The 23,657-nt window shown below is 47.7% G+C and overlaps 1 protein-coding gene across 1 annotated transcript in view; it reads left to right on the top strand.

Annotated features, from left to right (window-relative positions):
• LOC147659415 (E3 ubiquitin-protein ligase TRIM39-like) overlaps positions 1-23,657 on the top strand; it is a 105,353-nt gene that overhangs the window by 23,709 nt on the left and 57,987 nt on the right. The window contains exon 3 of the mRNA XM_086951758.1: positions 6,169-6,399. Within this exon, the coding sequence (XP_086807884.1) occupies positions 6,169-6,399 (231 nt within the window). The remainder of the gene's footprint in view (positions 1-6,168; positions 6,400-23,657) is intronic.

The raw sequence follows: 23,657 nt of genomic DNA, 5'->3' as shown, positions 1-23,657 counted from the left end.
ACTGGACTCCTCCAACTACCCAGACACAAGTCAGAGCCTTCTTGGGCCTGACTGGGTATTACAGAAAATTTGTAAAGAACTATGGGTCCATTGTGACACCATTGAATGACTTGACATCCAAGAAGATGCCCAAAAAGGTTCAGTGGACAGTTAGCTGTCAAAAGGCATTTGATGACCTGAAGAAGGCCATGTGCTCTGCACCTATCCTGAAGAGTCCTGACTACTCCAAACAGTTCATTGTACAGACAGATGCTTCTGAGTTGGGGGTGGGAGCTGTGCTTTCACAACTTAATCAAGATGGTCAAGACCAGCCCATTGCTTTTATTAGCAGAAGGCTGACCCCCAGGGAGAAACGTTGGTCAGCTATTGAGAGGGAGGCCTTTGCTGTGGTTTGGGCCCTGAAGAAGTTGAGGCCATACTTGTTTGGTACTCACTTCCTAATTCAGACAGACCATAAGCCCCTCTTGTGGCTAAATCAGATGAAGGGTGAAAATCCCAAACTGCTCAGGTGGTCCATTTCCCTACAGGGGATGGACTTTACAGTGGAGCACCGCCCAGGGACTGACCATGGTAATGCAGATGGTCTCTCCAGGTACTTCCACTTAGAACATGACGACTTATCTGGTCAAGGTTAAGTTTAATGTCCCTGCGTTTGGGGGGGGGTTATGTAGGAGAGTAGGGTCTGCTATCCTATGGTCACCCCAATTTTTGCTTTTTGCTTCACTGGTTTTCGACTTACTGAGGCTGTGGGCCTGCTAATCAGACCCCCAGCCTGCTGTTCTCTCTCTAAATTTATAATACATGTGCTATAGGTACATACCACAATTGGAAATGGACTCCTTGTCAGCCCCTGTACCATGCACTATAGGTGCCCAGGGCATAGGTGCCACCAAGGCCTACCAGGGGCTGAAGCATAGCTTTTGCCACCCCTGGCTGGTTCTTAAATTGACACAACTGGCTGATCACTCAGCTGGGGCAAGTGGGTGTAATCACCCCTTGCTTAGATATAGTATACCTATATCTAAACCTATATCTGGACACATATATAGCCTGTAAGCCACTCCTATGGAAGGCCTCATCAATCCTGGAGGCAGAGTGCGTAGTTTTATGTGAGATGGTGCTCTGGCATGAGCTGAGCCTGTCTGCAGCTGTCGGGAACAACTCCCTAAGCTGATCCGGGATAATGCCATACCATATACTCTTAAGCGCATTATAATCCTCGCGGTTATATAGCAACTTTGGTTTGGCTTTATCAAAACATGTCGTGTAAGGTGTCATACGAATTGGAATACTACCCCCTCGCCAGTTCTGGCGACGGGGGTAGCATTCCACCCTTCTAGAGGGAGAAGACATGTTACTTTACTGAAACGCGGTTGATTTAAAATGAGCCTCAGATCCACAAAATGGATGCCCCTGCCACAGACACGGGTCTGACCTCCTGCTGCTGACCGAAACCCGGCAGAGGAGGCCTGGACAAAGAGTTTCCTGTCACAGGGCGGTGTCAAACCACCCCAGACAGGAGATAGTGGATTGGAGTAGGGAGGTTTCAATGAAACCAGACACTGCCTGGGGAGCACAAGGCTGCCCCTTGCAGGATCCGGCCAAACCGGTTCTGGGGCCTCCCAGCCCCTGTCCCAGCGCGGCCAGGATCAAAGGAGAGGGGTGTAACCACCCCCTTCCTGGGTCCCACCCATAGGAGGGGACCTAGCAGGATGTCCAACCCCCTAGATTCGAATAAGAGGGGGAGCAGTCCCAACGGACCTCAGATCATCCTGAAGAAACATAAGAAACGAAATCTGGACCCTTCGACTTTCTACACGACGTGAGAAGACTGAAGAATCTCCCTTGTGGTCAAGGAGTGACCACCCTGTGCAAACAGGCACCATCCAGCCCTCGACCCTTGCTTTGTTGCAGTTCCCGCCGGAACTCGAGCGACAGAGATCGACGAGATCAAGCTTGCCTGCCTTCTACCTGCCCGATCCACAGTCCCTGCAGAGCTGAGACCCGTGGAGGCGACCGGAAGCGTGGGGCACGCCATCTTGAAAAGGCCACGAGACGCTGACCGTGCGGCCCACGAGTGACCCTCGAAGCTGTACACCGGGGTTTGAGAAGCCCCAGCCCCGAGCTCCACTTGCACCAAAGCTCACCCCTCCACACTCGCTGAGTGCTGCGTGGGGCCCTTCTGCTTGTGTGCGCTCGACGCGTTGGCCCGGTCACTTGCCAGCCGGCTTGTGGCCCCTGTGCCGACGAACTTTGAAATCCGACTTGCTTTTCTGGTTGCTCCAGATCTGCACCAGCTCCTGTGAAAAGGAGCACCCACTCTGACCCTCCTGGTTCGAGTGATAAGCAATCTCCCGGTTCCGCGTGGATTGCTTTTGCCAAGTGCTGTTTGCTACAATCTTCAAGCCGACGGTGCTGACGGCGAGAGCCTACGTGGGACAGATCGTGACCTGCTCCTGGACGTCGCAGATGCCCCAGAGCCCACGTGACAGCGGAGAGAAGCCTATCGACAACCGCCTGATTGCGCCCGACATTGCCTGGTTCCGTCCTGGTTCCACCCTGGTCACTGCTGAGTGACCCAGACTCTGTCCCCTCTGCTTTCAGGTACTTTTCTACATCGATCCACCCTTGGATCGCACCGGACACTTCTGCTTCACAGCGCCTGCAGCTGCAACAGCTCCAAGCACCAAGAACCTGCGTGACAGAACCCGACGCCACTTCGACCCTGTGCACCCACGGCCTGTGGGTGAGGTAACTTTGCAACGCCGGTGTCTTTACACTGGTACACACCTCTAGGGTCTGTGTCTAAAGTTTTGTGTTCCTAGGTTCAGCGGAAGTATCTTTTAATTCACTTTAACTGACTTTTACGCACCATTGACAGTGCATTGGTGCGCGCCGCACTTTCCGTGCTGCACCCGTCTCCTGTGGGCTACTCCCGACTTCTTCATTGCTTGTCCTGACTGCTCCCAGCGAATCTCTAGGCCCTAGACCTAACCATTGTTCGATAAGTGTTACTTATACCACTTTTTTAATATATGGTCTGAGTGGCCACCCGCCCTCATCCATAAACGTGCAACTTTATATGTGTAACAGTGCTTTGGATTTAACGCTTGTGCCCCTTTCCTCACAAAGAGTACTGGGGAGTAATTTAGAAATAAATACATATATTTTTATAATATATACTTGTGTGGTGTCCTTTCATTTGATTACAGGATTGTATGTGGTAAAACAGCTCGCTTAACACGACCTCTTAAGTTAAGCCTTTAAGGCTGCTTAGTCCATGCTACCACTAGGATAGCTTGTCTACAAGGTTGACTTACAACCTGACATCTTTGGGGTTTGTTTGGACTGATACCCAGTGGTTCCAGAATTGGAAACACTACATATCAGGCCAACTTCTCACAGGCGTGAACTGTGGTGTGACATATCTTAAAGGGAGAGAGCAATTACCTATACACGGGACAGTACTGTGGACTGGCTGTGGTATGTTTAGCCCATGATCGCATTGTTACAGATTGTGGATACAAGTCACGCAATGTATACAATACATAGGTTATTAAGAGTATAAATCAAAACACTGCATCGGAGTTTTGCAAACATAGCGTCCCTGAGATACGTGTGAATCACGAATACAGTGATAGCGGAGAGATGCTGCCGCCAATTAACCTCACTCTGCACTGTTAAACAATATTCTGTTAAATCTGTCATAGCGAATAATAGCAATATGGCAAAATATGTGACATCATGATGGCAAACCGCACAAAGTTGTACTGATTAAAACTGTATATTTCTTTACAGAATTGAATGTGATACAAAACAGTTGTGCAATTGAAAAACTGAGGAAATTAGAAAAATGTAAACAAATTCATTTAGGTTTTCACATTATGTTGTCATTCTTATTTTACTTTTTTATCTTTTGGTACTTCGGTTCTCGAACTCTTAATATCTCATTTTGATCACCAGCCTGGATCATGTAGAGATTAATACATATGAACCTACACGGGACTGCATGCACTACCCCTAATACAAAGCCTTAATAAATAACAAAGAATCTCCTTTCTTAGCATTAGAAATATTCTATTCTCTCATGAAGTATTGGTAATGGTATCCCCTTGCACTTTACTGTCACCATCTCTTTCATTTTCGAGAAAGGCAAGCGCACATCATGATTAGAGCATTTACTCTTGCCAAAAAAACGTAATTATCTCAGGAATTTCTTCCGTGAATTTTAAACAAATTTAGAACACCTGATCTTTCACTCGCTCATTTCTTGCACCAATCTTACTCTGTTCTTCACTCTTTCTCTCCTCTTTGGGGTTAACTGTTACATATATTTTCTCTTGACAATGTACCCTCTCTTACAGCCTTGAGAAAGCCCTGGCGCTACCTGCCACATAGGGTGAAACACGTGTCGGCTGTCTTTCCTCTTTGTTTAATAAATACAATTTGGATAAACCTAACGAAACTGAATCGAATCATTAAAGAGCAGAATAGACATGACTATGGCCTTTGCTATGATCAAAGTAAGGAGGGATTTACCCTTATCTATTCATTTAAAGGAAAGGAACACATACTCGCTCCTAAACTCAACGCTCTACGTATTTACCTTCATTTTCACGGACGGCTATTTTTAAAGTTAATTTAAACCTACGAATTGTTGATTAGTTTCAAGTCAGATGCTCTTTAATCTTGACATTTTTCGGAACATCTCCCTTCCCCCGGAGATATGCATTTCTTATTCTGAAAACCTAGCACAACACAGCTTTAACCTCTGTTCCCAGACATTATCTGCTCAGCTCAATCCTCATTGCAAGCTTTTTCTGCTACAGTTTCATAAATTGGCCTCAGTTCGATTTGTCATACTTTATAAATGCTTTACAAAGATTGGGCATTGGTGAACGTACCTCCCCCGGAGAACTAGGACCCATGGTCCTGACTCAGACTGGTAGAAAGGGCTCTCCCCTAACGCATCAGCAACAGCGCACATTTATCACTGCTTGGACACCCTGGTTGTGATATTTAAAACTTCATCAGGTGTGTCTATGGTGCTTAAGTTTACGAGGGTGTCATTGCATAAACATGTTATAGTATTCGATAAACTCTCGCTATTTTCGTGAAGTGTTTATTTTAATGTCCAGGGGTCTGTCCTACTGTGGCTCTGCAAAGTGGGCCAAAGACATCCCTTTCTGCGCTTGACTCTCAGGATAGCAGATCGAGCAGTCAAAGGCTTCTCATGAAGATAGAAGGGGGGCAAGCACTCAGGACTCAGCAGCCAACTAACCGACACAATGTTGTGTCTAGCTCATTACTTAATTTTAGTTAGGAAGAAAGATATTTGAGTTCACAGAAAAATAAAATATCAAACAGTTCAATAAAGTCACAATTGCATGGTTACATTGTACAATCTCCAGAAAGACGCAACACCTCCTCTGGGGCCCTCTTCCCTCTCTTGGAGTTTTAATGTCTATGGTCCACGGGATGTCATGCGGGAGTAGGCCTTATTCGAGGACCAAGATGCACTTGCTCTAGATCACCATACCGGTTCATGTGCAGAACATTTCAATCGCTTTTGCCTCAGAGTTCACACAGACAAATTGCTCGGATTGCAGACTTCTCTCTGCCTCTTTGGTGGAGTTATGGCTTTGATGGCATTGTCGGGCATAATAGGTTAATGTCACAATGTATTCTGCACACCCAGTGTTGGCAACATGGGGTTATTCCGCAGCCCCTCAAATCTCCTGTCTTCCATTCCAAGTGCTGAAACTTCCTGGCTCCACCTCTGTTACATGCTCATGTGTCGGTCACACTTGCTCACACTTGACTTCAGCCAGTCTCTCCCCTCAGTCTGTCTCTGGGTCTTTGACTGTCTCTGCCTGCTGTGAGTTCTCTCTTGTGTTTTCTCCATGGAGGGAACTTTCTTGCAGCTATACAAATTCTGACCTCTCTATGGTTTGTGAGGGGTCTGTGGTGAGAGGGCAGGAGTGTGAGGACGGAAGGCAGATGGTAGAAGGAAGATACTTAGTCTGCCGTTCACAAATGAGGAAAACAACTTTATTGTTCAGAAGTTTGAAAGCACCTCAGCCCCACCCCCATGACTCTCACCCAAAGGATGGCAGCGCTAGTTGGAAGCTTCAAAATATCTAACAAGAATTTCTTTGCTTCTCACAGGACAAGTTAAGAACTGCACAGCAGAAAATTGAATCTGAGTTTGAAAAACTACGGCAACTCTTAAATGCAAATGAGCAAACACTGCACAGGAGACTACATGAGATGGAGAAGAAAATCACCATGATAGAAAATGCAAATATCACCAAACTGTCCAATCAAATCACCTCTATCAATGCCCTAATAACCGAGATAGAAAAGAAGTGTGAGGAGCCAGCGAGGGAACTAGTGAAGGTGAGACACAGTTTGATATATACAAGGATAAGAAGAAATATTTATAATTTGAATGCAGCATTAAATGTGTGCGGGTCAATGCCGTGACTCCATGCACTCTGATTGTTTACACTGCCCCCTTTTGTGCTGTTCCCAAAGCAGTATATAAAGACTGCAAAATAGTGACAACCTACAGTGTCACATACATGCCTATAACCTATTTTTATATTCGCCTTCCATGTTTTATGGGTTACATCACCCTTATACACAGCAGCAAATCTCCCCCCCTTTCCATATAAACTATTCTTACAGTTTCATTTTAGCAGATGTATGCCTGTAGGTTTTTAACCGCATCGCTGCGGCGGTTATTTTCGCGCTACGCGGTTTTTTTCTAAAAGCCGCGTTAGATGGCGAGCTCAGCTCGTCATCCGCACACGCCCCCCGTGGCTGACGAGCTGAGCTCGTCATCAGCATCGAAGGGGTTAATCATTTCTTTGTCATTTTCTTTCTGTTAAACATGGAATTCATAACCAATGTTTGTTTCATTACCTTTATTGGTTTTAAAGTAATTTGGGTAAGCAGGCTTTATTTCAGCTTTTCCATCATTAGTAACTCAGTTACCTCCCTCAGTTTTGCATTGTCTATTTCTTATTTAAGCCTGCGTGTTTGCATACAATTGCTGTGATGTCTGTCTACAGGTGTACGTTTTAGGTCGAGCCTCGTAGTGCGCATGCGCTGCTTTGCAAGGCATGGTGTAGTCAGTACATGGGCTTCAAGCTGGCCCATCGCTTGTCATTGGTGGTTCTGGTTGCCTTTCTAAATTCCTTACTTTTGAATGGTAAATTGTGCCCATCTGTCTCTCTCCTTTTGGTATGTCGTTCCCTTCCAGAGTGACTGGCCCTGTTACCGGGCTCATTTCGTTTCGGTCCATTTCAGTTTGTTTCACGCACTATTTTTCCTGATTGCCTTCCTCGTGTTCTGGAAATGTTTCAAACATGAGAAGCTGACCAGTGTTACTGCTTTCCTCTCCCACCCACCTTTTCTCTGTGTGCTCTCTCCTTCGCATCTTAGCTTTCTCTTATGATCTACAGATTCTGGGTCACTGAAGATTGAGTGGAGCACTCACAAAGTTAGAATGTTAGAAATGTGACTTTACTTGCTAGCTCCCTTTCACCTAGTCTTTCGTTTTAAGCATTGTTTCACTTGCTCAGGGCTCCGTTGTTCCGTTTTTGAAAAAGGGGCTATAAATATTGTTCTTTATCTGGTTACTAATGTGGCAGCTGTGTCTCTGTTCCTGGTGGTAATTCCTCAATCTAAGTCCTCTAGACAGTGCTGCAGCTGCTTCTCTAGTGTCAGTGGTAATTCCTCATTCTTAGTCTTCTTGGCAGTGCTTCAGCTGCTTCTCTAGTCCTAGTGGTAGTTCCTCATTCTCAGTCCTCTAGCCAGTACTGCAGCTGCGTCTCTCTTCCCTGTGGTAATTCCTCAGTCTAAGTCCGCTAGGTGGTGCTGCAGCTGCCTCTGTTCCCAGTGGTAATGCTGCCTCTCTGTTCCCAGTGGTAATTCCTCATTCTTAGTCCTCTGGACTGTGCTGCAGCTGCTTCTCTGGTCCTGGCCGTAATTTCTCATTCTAAGTCCTCTAGGCAGTGCTGAAGCTCCTTCTTTGGTCCTGAGAGTAGTTCTTCCATTCTAAGTCACCTAGACAGTGCTGCAGCGGTGTCTCTGTTCCCAGTGGTAGTTCCCCATTCTTAGTCCTCTAGGCAGATCTGCAGCTGCGTCTCTGTTCCTAGTGGTAATTCCTCTTTCTTAGTTCTCTAGCCAGTGCTGCTTCTCTGGTCCCAGAGGTAGTTCCTCTTTCTTAGTACTCTCACGTACGGTGGTGAGAGCGCTTTAGGAAAGTACCAGTTACATTACACAAGCTCAGTTTAACATTTTTGTTTTTAGGTGCTCAGACATTAAGTGATGTCGACGCCATCCTTGTTTAATCATAGTTTCCTCTTTACCCAACAAATAGGAGCATTGTGATGTTGGTGCTAGGTCTAGTGCTTCCGTACCCAGGGGGCTGGGACAGATGGCTTGCTGGAAAATGGATGGTGCGAGCAATGTTTTCAATGGGGAAACTCTGGAGAAGGGTGCTTGGTGAATAAAGACCTGGGGAAGGAGAGATGTGACGTCTCTGCCATTGGAAAGTAGTTAACTGCTTTTTTAGGTCTCGCCTACGCAGCGCGCATGCGTTGCTTAGGAGACCTTTAGCCGTTGTACAGCTCTTTTGTGGCGGCATACAGCTTGCCGGAGTGCGCAGCGGTGCTCCACAAGCACAAGTGTGTGTTTTGAAAGAGCAGACTGCGCGTTCACACATACACACACACACACCACTCCCGGGTCAGAAAACACATGCGTGCGCCTCTCCTCCGCCCTCTTCATCTCCTTTTGCCTTTTTGTGTGGATTTTTTTCTTATTAAAGGGTAATATGCCGCTCCCTCTTGTCCTTAATGGCTGTTATCATCAGAAAATACCTTGCCATCCGTCAAGAAGTGGGTGTTCACTGTTAACGGGGAGCTCCGTGGTTGCTTCTGTGAGATTTGTAGCATGGACCTGCTTTGGACTGATAACTTAAGTGGTACACTTTGTATAATGAGTAGAAAAGCAAGCTTGGTATTCTCTGAGCTTTACTTGTGTATTTCTGAAAGTCAGTTGTCCTATTCCTGTCTCCTGCATTGTAGTCTGTTCGGCATGGAAAACTGGAAATTGATATGTAACAACGCCTGTGTAAGTTTCCAGATCGTTGGTGTCTGCCCAGCCCCATGTGTGGACGAGTGGTTTCCTGCTCTTCTTTGAAATAGCATGTTTTTAACGACTCTCCTTCCTCTGTGGTTGTCACAAGTCAGCATCTAGGTGCTTCTCGGATCAACTGATTAATCTTTAAATTTTTCTGCTGCACTGTGTCGGTGTGGTGCATGTGGTTCAGGAGCAGGCAATATACATCAAGTTCACTTTACTGTCAAGCTAACTAAAACCATCCAAATCTAAACAAAGTGAAAAACTCTTTACTAATCTCACACAGCCAAACATCAGCATTACAACCTCCACTATCAAACAAGCATTGGCATAGCCAATCGGTCTCGCCTTTGGCTAAACACTTGTAAGGTCCCAAAGGTGAGACTAATGGCTATGCCAATGCTGGTTTCATATGCTCAAAACTCTAGTGATGCAGTCACACGCACAATGTTATAGTGCTGTTGACTTGCATCAAGGCACTTGTATTTTTCTTTGTGTTAAATAGCCTTCAAATCTGTCCATAAATATTTCTTGATGCAAACATGTATTCCTGAATCGCACTGTGTGTCCCAGTGTGTAGTAATTGTATATCTCTTCAATGCCTGCCAGCACAGCACCCATGATAATGTGCTGCATGGCTAAACATTTATAAGGTTCCAAAGGTGAGACCTATTGACCTTGCCGATGTTTGTTTATATATATATTTATTTTCTTTTGTTGGGGTGGTTGCAACACACCAAGCAATTGTAGTGACCGTGATACAAGGAGGCCGCGGAGCAAAATGTGATAAAACAAGATAAAAATATTTAACATAATGAGAGTCAAAATCTTTGTCACTTGTCTCAGAAAGCGTTTAGTTTTCTCCTAACGAAGGCGGCTACATATTGTTGCCTGCACCAATCTCTTGTTAGGGTGAACAGTGAGCTTGGTATTTAGAATAGGGAACTGTAAACTCACTGGGATTTGTGTGGCCCCAGATTAAGGTAGAGATTGCTGCATAAAAAACAAGGATTGGTAAATGCATAGGTTTCACCTATGTGATTATGAATTTTTTTGTTGTTGTAAGGGTTAGCTTGGTGAACAGGTGTGAAACTGATATGGTAAACTAATACTTGAATGGGGTCACCTGAATGCCAGGCACTATGTTACTAGGTGAGTGAAGGGGATAAATAAAGAATCCATAAAGGAAAGCATGAGAGAAGGAGGTACTGAGGAAGCAAGCAAGCAAGAAGATAAGTAAGGATTTATTAAATTAAAACGAAAATAAATGAGTGAAATCTGGGTACTGAAAAAAAGACTGGAAATGTGGAGTTTGATTAATCAAATAAAGGTCCAGGAGGTTCTGGTCACAGCCCCAACTCTCTGGGCAGAGTAGCTGCAATTAAGAAGAGTCACTCACTAGTGCAGCTACAAACATGTTTCAGTGAAACTGAGCCATGAGAGGAGGTTAAAAATAGAGAAAAGCTGGTGTAGGGGAGAAGGCAGCAACAAGGAGCATGCGAGGTGAGGCCTGACATCGAATGGGAAAGCAGCACATGAGGTAGAGAGGAAGTTGATGGTGGTGGAGTAACACGAAGCGTGCACCAGACACTGTCCAGCTGAGCCCACAGCAGCTCAAGAACTGTGTCATGGAAGCTACCCCAGCCCGGGCTGAGACACAAGGGAGGTGAGTGGGCGGGAGGGGGTAGGGAACCCCTATGGACGATGCACGCCTGATTAGGATTGTATCGGTGCCATCGTTCTCAGAAAACAATACCAGCCTCTGAGGAAGATACCAAGTGCGGAAAACTAAACATAAATTGGATAAAATCCTAAGCATTTGTTTAGAAGTATCCTTCTTTATGCTTTAATAACCATTTAGAATTCATTTGAACAGCTCTCACATGTGCTTCATTTCTACATGTACCCGGTACTTAAGTTTATAAGCCAAAGGGTAAAATACCGGATGTGACAGATTGTAAGTTTTACTAGATATAACATAAAAATCTAGAACAAGACGGCAAATTACTGGCCAGACGGCAAGTCTACTCTCTGTGCCTCTCCCTATACGCAGCTAACCTGGCACTACCTGTTCGAAGCTCCTGTTCCTGATCTGCTGATGAGACCCTTCTTGTCAGTCTAGAATGATGACTCCCGACCTTTTGATTTGACCTCTTGAAGAATGTACAGAAACACTGGATTCAGCACCCCGGAGAGTTCCTTTCTCTGCTTTCCAGGAAGGCCACCTGGACATTCCAAAGAGACCTCACAGCCTCCTTTATCTTTCAATACAATTTTGCATCAGAGCATCGTACACATTAGGCCATTTACGGAGTACTTCGAAAATAGGGAAAACCAATCAGACAGAAGCATTATCTTGTACAGCACAGCAATAGCACCATTGAATAATACATAGCTGTATAATGTGGTGACAGCACTGCAGAGGAAAGAGCCGGTCCAGCCGAGGAGAGATGGGGACAGGGAAGAAAGGGGCTACTGACCAGCACCGGTGGCCGCTGCGGGTTGAGTGTCGGCGGGGAACGCAGGAGAGGCAGCCTGGCTCAGATATGATCGGGTGTGAAGGTACGTTACTATGGGGCCCAATATGTCGGGTGGGCGAGATCTAGCAGGCATAAGGTCCCAGAATTAAGATGGTAGTGTCTGACTTCTCAAAGCATCTTCTAGCCAGTGGGCGAACTTAGGCGCCAGGCTACGCCGCCAGTACATGGGCACCCTACGTCACTCAAGAACGAGCAGCATTGCAACCAGACGGCGAGAGGCATCCAGGCAAAACTTAACAAAGCCCAGCAGGTATAACGGTGGGTCGAGTTGGACAGTTTCGGAGGTGATCTCAGAGAGGGCGGCACAGAGTTCCCGCCAGAAATCCGGCACCTTCGGGTATAACCAAGCAAGATGAGAACATTCTGCTGCTGGGGCAGAGCAACCCAAGCACCTATTGTTAGGGATAATTCCCAATTTATGAAGCTGAACAGGGGTGCGGTATAGCCTGTGTAAGTATTTGAAGTGTATAAGCAGGAGGCGATAGTTGGGAGATCGTTTCATCGTCTGATTGCAGCAATAGAGCCAGTTGGCTTGGGAAATGTCCATCCCAAAATCCTCGCCCCACGCCACCTGGGCGCGATCACTGGAGATGGAGGTCGACAGCGTATGGGGGTATAATTTGATCACCAGCTTCCGGGGGGTGAGGGAGGAATATATGAAGTCCAGAGTGGGAATCGAAGGTGGAGGTTGGGGGGACATGGGATGTAACTCCCTACAGATAGCCCGCAGCTGATAAAAGAGCAATGTGTCCATAGGACTAGAGGTAGCAGGAAGAGAATAGAAGGTGTTTCGGGAGTAGAGATCCGCCAGTGTGTCCAGCCCCAGGGGGGCGGCGTGTTTGGACATGCCAGATGGTTGGAGGGGAGGGAAGGTAGGGTGACATACAATCGGCATAGTATTAGCCGATAATATCGGAGCGTTACAAAGACGACGCAGTCCCAACCAGGTCCAGCGCAAGGTCTCGAAAGTGTCCACCTCAGCTTGTGGGCGACTAGCGGGGCGAACAGGGCGGTGTTCAGCAGCCAAGGGGTAGCAGGCTCAGCATCAACAGTGACGTGCAGCTGGTAAGGGGTGGGGTGAATCCAGAAATGTAAAAAGCTGGCATGGGCACTTAAGGCATAAAGTTTGAAATTGGGGCCGCCCATGCCGTCCACTGACATGGGGAGAGTAAGGATATCGTATGCAATCCTGGGTTGTTTGCCAGCCCAGACAAGAGATGATCAGGGTGCGGATCTTACAAAAAAAAGGGCAGTTAGTGGTATGGGGATATTCAAAAAGAGGTAAAGAAATTTCGGGAGGACCACCATCTTGGCAATGGCTATAAGACCAGCCAGTGACAGAGGGAGCCGGTTCCAGTGAGGTATTTTGGACTCGAGCCAGTCCACCGCACGTCCAAAATTGGCCCACCAAAGGTCACTCGGGTCTCTGCTCAGCCAAATACCTAGATACCGGGTGGGGCCAGAGGCACATATGATAGGGAAGTCTGGGGTGAATGGCTGGTGGCATTTGTAAGAGGGGACAGCACTGACTTACTCCAGTGCCTGTATGCCGGAGAATCCACCAAACTTTTATTATCTCGCTCACAAGGGGGCTGAGGTTTTCTTGGGGGCGGCAGACATGCAATGTAAAATCATCCGCATGCATGGAGACCAAGAGGGCATGGGCCGAGAAGCCGATGCCCTTCTGAGTGTGGTGTTGCCGGAATCTGGCAGCGAGAGGCTCCATTGTAAATGCGAAGAGCATAGTGGAAAGTGGGCACCCCTGCCGGGTATTGAATCCGATCAGAATGGGGTAAGAAATATGTCAGTTGATATGAAGGCGGACAGAAGGGCGAATGTAGAGTAGTAGAATCTTACGAATAAAGATGTTGCTGAAGCCGAGGCATGATAGAAGATAGATGAAAAAGGGCCACTCCAGGGTGTCAAATGCCTTGGTGGCATCGAAGATCAGCCACTGCAGGGAGGCTAGGAGTAACCTGATGGAGGACAGAGAATATGGTCCGGAGGTTTTGGGATGCGGTGCGCCCTGGAATGAAACCGGACTGGGCAGGAAGGGCGATGAGGGGCATGAGGAGGAGAAGACTGGAGGCTATCAACTTTGCGAAAATGTTATTGTCCTTATTAATTTGAGAAAGGGGGCAGTAGGAATCGCAATAATCAGGTTTGTCCGGCTTAAGGAGCGTTACCATTGTCTCACGGAGCTATGGCGGGAGGCCATTTTCAAAGAAGTCATTGTACATGGTGGCATCAGGAGCAGAGCAAAAGTCTTACAGAACGAAGCAGGAAGGCTGTCTAAGCCTTATTACTAGCCAAACTATTAATCACAGCGAGTACTTCTTTAGAGAAGGGCTCATCTAGGAATTTACAATGATAGTCTTCGAGCCAAACAAGTGCGAGGGTGTCAAAATATTGGTTGAAGTCCTCACGGAAAGGGGCGGAGCCCGCAGTGTAGAGTTGCGTGTAATAATCCATGAAGCGTGTCTTCATTTACTCAGGGCTCGATGGGGGAGCAAAGCTTTTTCCATACTGGCACCCCAGATGTGGAATTCACTCCCCCTGGAGATTAAGTCACTGCCTTCTCTTGACCTTTTCAGGAAGTCACTGAAAACTTGGCTTTTTATCAAAGCATACCAGTAAGCTCTGTTTCTGACTCTGACAGTCTGATATTTGATTTAGGCGCCTTGACGCCCATTGGGCATAGCTGCGCATTACAAATGCCATTTCATTCATTCATTCAGGGGAGGTGGTTCTAGCAGGGCTGCCGTCCTGTAGTGCCGCAACATACGATGCAGCACAGAGGGGACGAAGGAGGTTGGCCAGAGTCCTGCCAGGCGGATCGCTCTCACCAAAACAGCAAGCCCGGGCCTCTCTGCCAAGGAAGGAGAGTTCCCTGTTGGCCTCCTCAGCTAATTCTGAATGTTTTCAAGCAGGCGAGCAAGAGTCTCAGAGCTGGGGTGGATGGCATGAGCCAAGTCCAGAGCCCTGATCTCCGATTCTAGTTTATCTAAAGTGGTGTGGATGGAGCGAAGAACTCCAGATTGTTTAGAAAGACACCTGCCGCAAATCACAGCCTTGAAACTCTCCCACAAAGTGGATGGGGAGTCTACAGAGCCGACATTTAGGTCAAAATAGTTAGATATTGTGTTTTGAATCTTGTCACAGAAGACAGTCAGAGAGCATTCGGGGTGAGCCGCCAGGTGAAGGTCTGGCGTGGAAAGTGAGGAAAGTGAATACTAAGCTGGACTGGCACGTGATCGGAAAGAGTGCGCACCATATTATTAATGGAAGTTAGCCAGGTGAGGATGTCTGGAGAGGTGATCCAAAGATCAATACGGGACCAGCAGCCACGAGCACCTGTGGCACAAGTTCCCTCTCGGGCCACATGTGACGCCACACATCATATTGCGAGTTGTAGGCAAGGATGGCCTGAAGGAGGGCAGTGGAGCGTGGGTGGGAAGAGTGGGGGCCAGAGCGATCCAGGACTGCAGAAAGTCACGTTGTAGTCAGGGTAGAAAGACGGAGTGTTACCCTGATGCCAGATCTCCCCCCCCCCCCCCCCCACCTCTCCCTGGCAGCCCGAAGGATTGCATCACGGTCCCAGAAGTTTAGTATTTTTGCAATGATCGGACGAGCAGGTAGTCCAGGGGCAGGCCGAGGGAGTTGTGTGCTCTCTCCACAATGAAGACCTGGGTAAGCGCGTCCCCAAACAGTTCTCGCAATAGCAGCTGCACATAGTCTTCCATCTTCGATATGTTGGTTGACTCCGGCACCCCGGTAATGCGGAGGTTACTACTACGAGAGTGGGCCTCCACATATTCTCCTTGGAGCAGATTAGTTCAAGTATTTTGTCCATTTGGAGTCATTTATGGCGATCTTTGGTGGCGGAATCCTCCACATCAGACTCGACGTGAAGTAGGCAATTATCATGTGAGTCCACCCTGGTCTTGACCACGTCCAGGCGGGAGGTTAACTGTTCAAGCAGGGTGGCGATCCCGGACACCCCTGACTTGACCTCCAACATGATGGCTTTGAGGTCGTCGTCACGTGTGGCGGCCATTTTCACGGGGGCAGGCTGGTCGCCCCTGTCGACAGTAGCGCCTTCCTTGTGTGTCTGTCTCCGTTGTTTGAAAGTGAGCCAGAACTGTTTAGGGTCAGCCTTACCCATGACTGCCAGATGTAAGGAGTGTCATTTGGGTATCGAGCGTGTGGAGAGTAGACCGCGTCCAGCACAGTAGCAGAGTGATCAGGGAATCGCTGCTACAGGAGAAAGGGCCAGGAGGAGAGATCCATGCCCAACAGGTGCAAAGCCTGGGCTGTGTGTGCAATGGTGAAGGCCACAGTTCTGAGCCGCGTGGGTAGCGAGCGAGCCCCCAGCCACGCCGCATTGACCCTCCCAGGTAGGGCGCATGATTCAAGCTCCGGGCATAATGTAGTAGGCAGGTGGGGGCCTGGCAGAAGAAGCTCAGCTCCAATGGCTTTGCTGGCGCAAAGCTCAGGTCAATAGAGGCAGCAGGCTGAAGTTGCAGTCAGATGCAGGAACCACTGCAGTCTCAGGCCGGCAGAAAGAAAATGGGCCGAAGCAAAGAAAAGCTCCCTGTGAACAGGAAGGGTCCGGGTGGTGAACTGAGGCAGCGGAAGCAGAGCAACCGCGCCAGTGGTGTAGGGAGGGACTGCGGCAGAGGAGACAGACCGCAGTGGTGCGGCACAGAAAGCAGCAGCAGCAGAAGGGCCGGGGGCTCGGCCGGAGATACCGGCCACTGCCGGACCGCACAGGAAGCAAGTCGGAGCTGAGGTGAGCGTTAGGCCGGAAAACGCAGGATGGCGGAGCCTCCGGTCGTGAGCCTTCGCAGCAGAGCTCAATGGGCAGCTGGTGGACGCCCAGGCGGGAGGAATGGAGGCAGGGCACCGGAGGCACAGCGGCACCAGGTGGGCACATCCAGGAGCGAGAAGGTCGCTAACAGGGGGGAAGCAGCCCGCAGCGGGGGGACATGGGGGAAGGCGCCGCCTGCTTCACCCGGCCCAATGGAGCAGAGGCTGAAAATCACGCCGGGCGTCCTTTCAAGGATATGCCCGGTCGGGCGGTTGGGCAAGCGCGCTTCCCAGCCTGTCGCGCTTCAGCCTGCAGCCGCGGGACTCACTGGCTGAAATGTCAAAGTTGTGGCCGCAACGTGAGGAGTTGGATGTTCAGCCTCCAGGTGGTGCAGGCCAGGCCCAGCTGAGCGAGCAGGAACCAGGGCCCGGGACCCCAAATGTGCTGTAACTAAGCGCAGCCGGGTCGTAGGGCCTTGATAGACGGCTCAAAAGATGCCCCGTATAAAGGTGAGCAGCGATGGTAGGTATCCAGGCAATGGTTAGCAAGCGGTCTGCAGGATGATGACTGATTAAAGGCTTGGCCGGCAGAGCCCACTCAAGGTGCAGCCATCTTGCAGCCGGCTAAGCCCCCTCCCCCCCGACCCCCACGCACCCCAGACCAGAAGATAACACACATAAAAAGCAAAGATTTCAGTAGCCGAATCATAGATTTTAATATCCGCTTAGTTTTAATGGCTATAATAGTAATGAACAAATACAACTCCTGGTCAATAGTGCAAGATTTCTCTCTAAGTTCAGTTAGGTGGGCACTTGTAGGTAAGCTCTGGCTATAGGGTACATTTATGTTAATGACACTTTCACAATATCCTGGTATAGTCTGCTTTTAATGTCTCAATATGCAAGTTAGTTCTTCCTGCAGTGAGGCGTCCATGCCATTAATGCCTACCAGTTTAAAGGTCAGTTCAGCCTACGGTGATTCATATATGTCCAGGGCCCATCCTAATCTACAGGTACGGTCTGCTAAGAGTATTTCTGCTAGGCACCAATGGATTCACAATATACAGAGAAGTGCTGCAGAAAATGCCCCATGTGTGCTAGTGATGGATTGATAATATACTGACCAGTGATGCTAAGACTGCCCTATGCGTGCTAGTGATGGATTCATAATATACCAACAAGTGCTGCTGAGAAGGCCCTATGTGTGCTAGTGATGGATTCATAATATACCGACTAGTGCAGACGAGAGTGCTCTAGGTCTGCTAGTGATGGATTCATAATATACCGACTAGTGCAGACGAGAGTGCTGTATGTCTTCTAGTGATGGATTCATAATATACTTACAAGTGCAGCTGAGACTGCTGGATGTCTGCTAGCGCAGAAGGATGTGCACAAGAGGCTGAGTTAGGAACACAAGAGACATAAGAAGGGGGTGCCTGGTTTTGCCTCCGTCCCAGGGGCATCCAATTGATGTCATTAACCACTGGTGTCCCCCCCCCCCCCCAGGTGGGGTGGGGGGGGGGAGGTCTGTTGAGATTCAGCCATCTGGCTCATCATCCTTGTTGATGCAAAATACAGGACACTGCATTATAGATACCCTGGTGGTTGTTCGCTCAAACCAGGAGGTCCAATCAAAGCATCTGAAAGTGTATTCTGACAGAGCTTTGTAGTCCTGATAAGGGTTTACATGCAAGGTAGGGTATGGAAACAAAGGCATCTTATCCCGGGGAGGCTTTGTTTAAAGGCCTACCACATCAGAAGGTGGAGGGGCTTTACCAAACTCGAGGGGCTCGGTTTAACATTGGGTGCTTTGATATATAATCAGGAAGAGGCAGCACATCCACCCCTTTCCCAAGTTCTTCATGAGCTATTATCTTTCCCAGCAGTATAGAGGAATAAAAAGAAGGCAGACCACTAGAACTAAGGGAGGGCAGAGGAGAGAGAGGTTGAGGTAAGAAAAGAGTGCCCACAACAAAAGGGTGACGTGGCCCAAACTGTCCACAAGGCCCACTCTCCGTCAAACGGTACTACAGGAACGTCAGATCTTCCTTCTCAGGACCCAAAAACCCACGTTAGAAGTCGGTCAGCGAAGAGCCTCCAGCCAACAAAAGCTTGTACGACTGCGCGTAAAGCCACCACAGTGCCTCCCGGGGAGAAGGAACCTATGGTACCAGGAGCCAGAATGAAGAGTATAGTGACTGCTGTCACTGTACTAATTTCACGCCGAGGCCCCATGTCCTGTTGTGGATGTCATTTGTCGTGGAAAATAAGCTATGAAAAGACACCCCCTGAATCGCCCAAAAATTCTTAACATATCTCAGCAAATCCCTTTGCTTTCTGGGATATCCTCTGATCGAGCCTCTGTGGGGTTCCAGGGCTGGAGCAAGGGAGGGAACTATCGAGTGGTTTTCTCCTCTCCTTGCATCGCTCTTTTTGTAGCAAAAGCAGAAATGAAACTCGCCAACGCTGGCTCAGAGGTCCGATGTTCTATAGGTGAGAAGCCCAGGATGTTTGACTCTGGTTCAAACCCTTACACAGTTGAAAGTCTGCATTGCGGGCTGGCTCAGATTCTATCCTATCTCCAGGATAGGGTGCGGCCAGCTGACTTGAGAGTAAAGCAGGATAGACAGGCCCCAATAATTTGAGGGTGCTATTTCCAAATGACAGATCAATAGACCAGGAGGTGGTCCCAGAATGGGAGCAGGGAATAGATTTGCCCCTGAAGCAGCTCCCCATACATGGGCGTGGGAGGTCTGGCCAAGTGGGCCATAGAGGGAGGAATCCTCTCCGGATCCGAGAATCCTTGGTTGGAACATTCACAGGTCTGAGCGTCTTAGGAGGAGCGGTGACCTCAAAAAGAATCTAACCCTATCTTGTGCTGGTCCTTCAGACGTCTTTGAGAGAGGATAAAACGCTCGAAGGCTTTGTAGTTAGGAACAGTAAAGGGTCTAAACGAGGGGAGGGTAGAGCCTCCACGGGGTATTAACCCTAATGTCTACCAAGGTGATAATAAAACATTGGAGGTTATTAATTTGTTTAGTGGTATGCAGCTCTCTGCGGTTGAACTTGGTTGGAACAATAATGCTTGTCGCTGTTTTATACTAATAAATGTATAGATTCATAGAGAACTATACCGCAGAGAGAATGACTGGCTGGAGCCCTTTGATCAATGTTTGCATGAGTTACAGGGGTCATTTCTGAAGCAGCAATAAGGCTGGCTGGGGATTGTAATGCTCGTTTCTATCCTGGCCTGGCGGACATTCAGATGAGAGACTTACTGGACTGTTATCATATTCCTCCAGCATTCTATCCGTCTGGCTCAGCAAAGTGAGAGGCTTAGTATTTGAGCCAATGGCTGCTGGTAATGGCCTGGTCTCTGATTGGTCACTTTAAGTGACAGCCCGGAAGCAGCAACATTTCGGCAGGGTCACTTGGAGGGGCCAATTGACTATGTGGTCTTCCCTGCAGTGTGATTTCTATTTAGACTTTAAAGTACCAAAATAGGGGGGAAGCGATCATCTGGCCACTTAAACAGTTTATATTTTCAGGAGTCTGTGGAGAATGTTCTACTTTTGGGGGTGTCTTTCCCATGAAGGCTTCCAACTCGCCTTGACCCAAACTAACTTCAGCTTTTAGCAGAAAACCAATTAACAGAAAGCATAGAGATTTTCTTGGTGAGCCAAGAACAAGAATCTTGTGGTTTTATCGAAATCTTTGTTAATATGTTGCCCTGCATATGAGTAAATCGTAAAAGGTGAAGGGGGGGGGGGTCCCCCTGCCTGCCTGCCATATTAATGGGAAGGGCTTGTTCGATTTTGCCTGTCAGCGAATGAAAAGCCTGGTGAGACAGCTAAACAAGTTAGGTTACATTAGGATGGTAATTTCAAACTGGAGCTTCAAAGGCTAAAGAGTCAATACAAGCAAATCATTAAAGGCAAAAATGCCCCCTTCTAACATAGCAAATGGGATAATATATTGAAGGTAAACTAATCTTGTGGCTTACCTGGGAGGGCCCTTACGTGTATGATTGTTGAGAATGTCTGGGCAGCACATTTGGGTGATTTGTAAGGTAGGCCTCCTCTTACATTCAGTCCTAAATATAAGAATCTGACCTCCTCCTGGTTTTCTGTGAAGGAATTAAGGGTGGTAATTGATCGTATTAAGCGGTCAAGAGCCGCAGGTCCTGATAGTATCCCGGCAGTGTTCATTGAGTCTAATAGTGACTGATGGGCAAGGGTGTGCTCACTTTTATTATGTTGGATAGCTTCAACTGGCCACCATGTTTTCCCATTATGAAGGGGTTCAATAGTGAAACCAGTTTTTAAAAAGGGGGGATGGTTCTGACCCCTTACATTAGAGACTCATCTGCCATTTTGACCCTTCGGTGAAGGTGTTCTCCAAAATCCTACTTGCACGGTTGGATGACTGGGCATATGAACAGGAGATCGGACCGCTTGATTTTGGGAGGGCCACTCGACCATAGACCATTGTTGTGCTCACTGGGCCATCATTTGGAAGGCCCTTGAAGTGAACCGAAGACTATGTTGCTGCTTTATTGACTTCCGGACAGCTTTTGACAGAGTATACTGGGGACTCCTGGGGAAAACTAGTCATGGAAGCTCCAGACTGAACTCCTTAGTGCACTACAAGCTCCACAAGGGCACAAGCTGAGCTTGATCAATCTGGAAGGTTATCACAATACAGACTGGCCTCCGGCAAGGGTGTGTCTGACCCCACTGACTTTTTAGTTTATCTTTTGCAGACCTGTTGGCAGCTATAAGTCTAACAAATTAGTTTCCCCCCAAAGTTGGGAAACCGCATATCCCTTGTCTGCTGCATGTAGACGACTTGGATCTGCTGGATTATACCCCGACCGGTCTGCAGAGAACTGGATTCTCTGGCAGCGTATAGCAGGTAGAACTCATTCAAAGTTAATTTGGAGAAAACCAAGGTTCTGGTCTTTGGGGAAAATGTGATTAACTTTAAATGGTACCTGAATGCCCGAAATGTGGTCTGTTGGTGAGCTCCCACGTCCAGAGATTTCTCAACAGGCAAAACTAGCTTTGAGAGAATCTATGTGAAGGTCGCTGTTTCTTTAGACCTGGACTATCTAAGAGAAGAGTCTTTGATAAGCCTCTCATTAAATGCACATGGCCAGAACACGGTCATCACCTATTTGGCCCAGATTCCGAAACAACCTTTTAAAAGTGAATGGGGCGTAACCCCTCTTCATCCCGTAAATGGTGCAATGTGATTAGGAATGGTAATGGATTTTGTACATGTCCTCTGAATGTAAAATGCTCCTTGTCTCTTGTACTTAGGAACTGTATTTTTTTATATTTCTGCTGCAATTAAGTTTTTAATACCCTTGTGACACATCAAAGGCTAGCGACTATGGCACTGCTGTCCAACATGTAATTCCCACTGGCACATCGAGAGAACACAAGTTTTTATACTGAAGGTCAAAAAGAGTTTTAAGAATGGGTGTGCTGTTTCAGTGTGGCCAGTAGGTTTCGTAAGGCAATTTTAGAATGTACGGTTGTTTTATTGTTTAGAATAGTTTATGTATAATTGTCCTAATAAACTTTATATTACCTCTTCGTAACCCCTCTGCTTGCACCTACTCCTGCAGGGCACTCTTCTAGAACACCTTCTGCTGATACCTTCTCTTGCACGTCCTCTTCTAGTACCCCTTCTGCTCATACCTTCTACTGCTGGTCATTTGTCTAGTACCGCTTCTGCTCGTACCATCTCCCTTATGCCACTCGTTTAGTACCCTGTCTGCTCTTACCTCCTGCCTTCGGCAGTCTTTTAGTACTCCTTCTGGTCATGCCTCCATTCTCCATATCGCCATTGTCTAACCCAGGGTGGTGTGGAGTGCAAAAAAACGAATGATTTGGGCCCAGATCTTTGGACTGGGTTGAATGTGTGACATTGATCCACATTTGGTCCATCATCTGTTTTGTTTGCAAATTCCGCCCTAAGTGCGCTGGGGATGCTCAGACGTGGGTCCCAGGCACTCCACACCACTGGAGTCAAGCTAGCCGGGCTGATGAGAGGTGTTACCTCGAAACCGGTCCGGTCCTCGGATGCTTGATTCCGTTCTGGGAAGGACATGGCTTTTGTAGTTCGGACTGGACTGTTCCCATGGGGCACAGGGTCAGAGCTGATTTGCATATCGCCATTGTCTAACTCAGGGTGGTGTGCAGTGCAAAAAAAACGATGGATTTGGGCCCAGATCTTTGGACTGGGTTGAATGTGTGACATTGATCCACATTCGGTCCATCATCTGTTTTGTTTGCAAATTCCGCCCTAAGTGCGCTGGGGATGCTCAGACGCGGGTCCCAGGCACTCCACACCACTGGAGTCAAGCTAGCCGGGCTGATGAGAGGTGTTACCTCGAAACCGGTCCGGTATTCGGATGCTTGATTCCGTTCTGGGAAGGACATGGCTTTTGTAGTTCGGACTGGACTGTTCCCATGGGGCACAGGGTCAGAGCTGATTTGTAGATCGCCATTGTCTAACCCAGGGTGGTGTGGAGTGCAAAAAAACGATGGATTTGGGCCCAGATCTTTGGACTGGGTTGAATGTGTGACATTGATCCACATTCGGTCCATCATCTGTTTTGTTTGTCCATTCTTAGAGCACTTTTCGAATGCTCCTTCTGTTCATGCCTGCTCCTGCAGGTCACTCTTCTAGTGCCCATTCTGCTCAGTGAGCTGTATTCTTGTGTCGAGGTAGATGCAGTATCTCCACCAGCTTATGACTCACTTTCCTTGCACTGCTTCTCAGTCAACACACATTTTTGCTGATGGCTCCACAAGGCAGAATTCACCCTGGAAGGGGCGATGTACTTCTCAGTGGTTGGGATATCACCTAGAAGATCAACATCTTTTATGGATGGGAATAATTCATATTTTGTAATATTATATGAAATTCACTGTGTATCGGGGTAATGCGACACTGATTAGAATATTACAGACATCCGGGGTCATGCAACCCTATTTACAATATCACAGACTGAGATGTGGCCTCATTCAGAAAAACGTAGAATGTGCTGGTTTATGCGAATCTTTTCAGAATATTGTGTGAAAACATTGTCTTTGACTTTTATTAGAGTATCAGACTGTCTCATGTTTTTAACAAAGAGACCAG

Source organism: Lissotriton vulgaris, unplaced genomic scaffold, assembly GCF_964263255.1.
Source record: "Lissotriton vulgaris unplaced genomic scaffold, aLisVul1.2 SCAFFOLD_3766, whole genome shotgun sequence".
Taxonomy (NCBI): domain Eukaryota; kingdom Metazoa; phylum Chordata; class Amphibia; order Caudata; family Salamandridae; genus Lissotriton; species Lissotriton vulgaris.
Note: the sequence above shows the minus strand (reverse complement) of the source record. Positions and strands in the feature narration are given on the sequence as shown.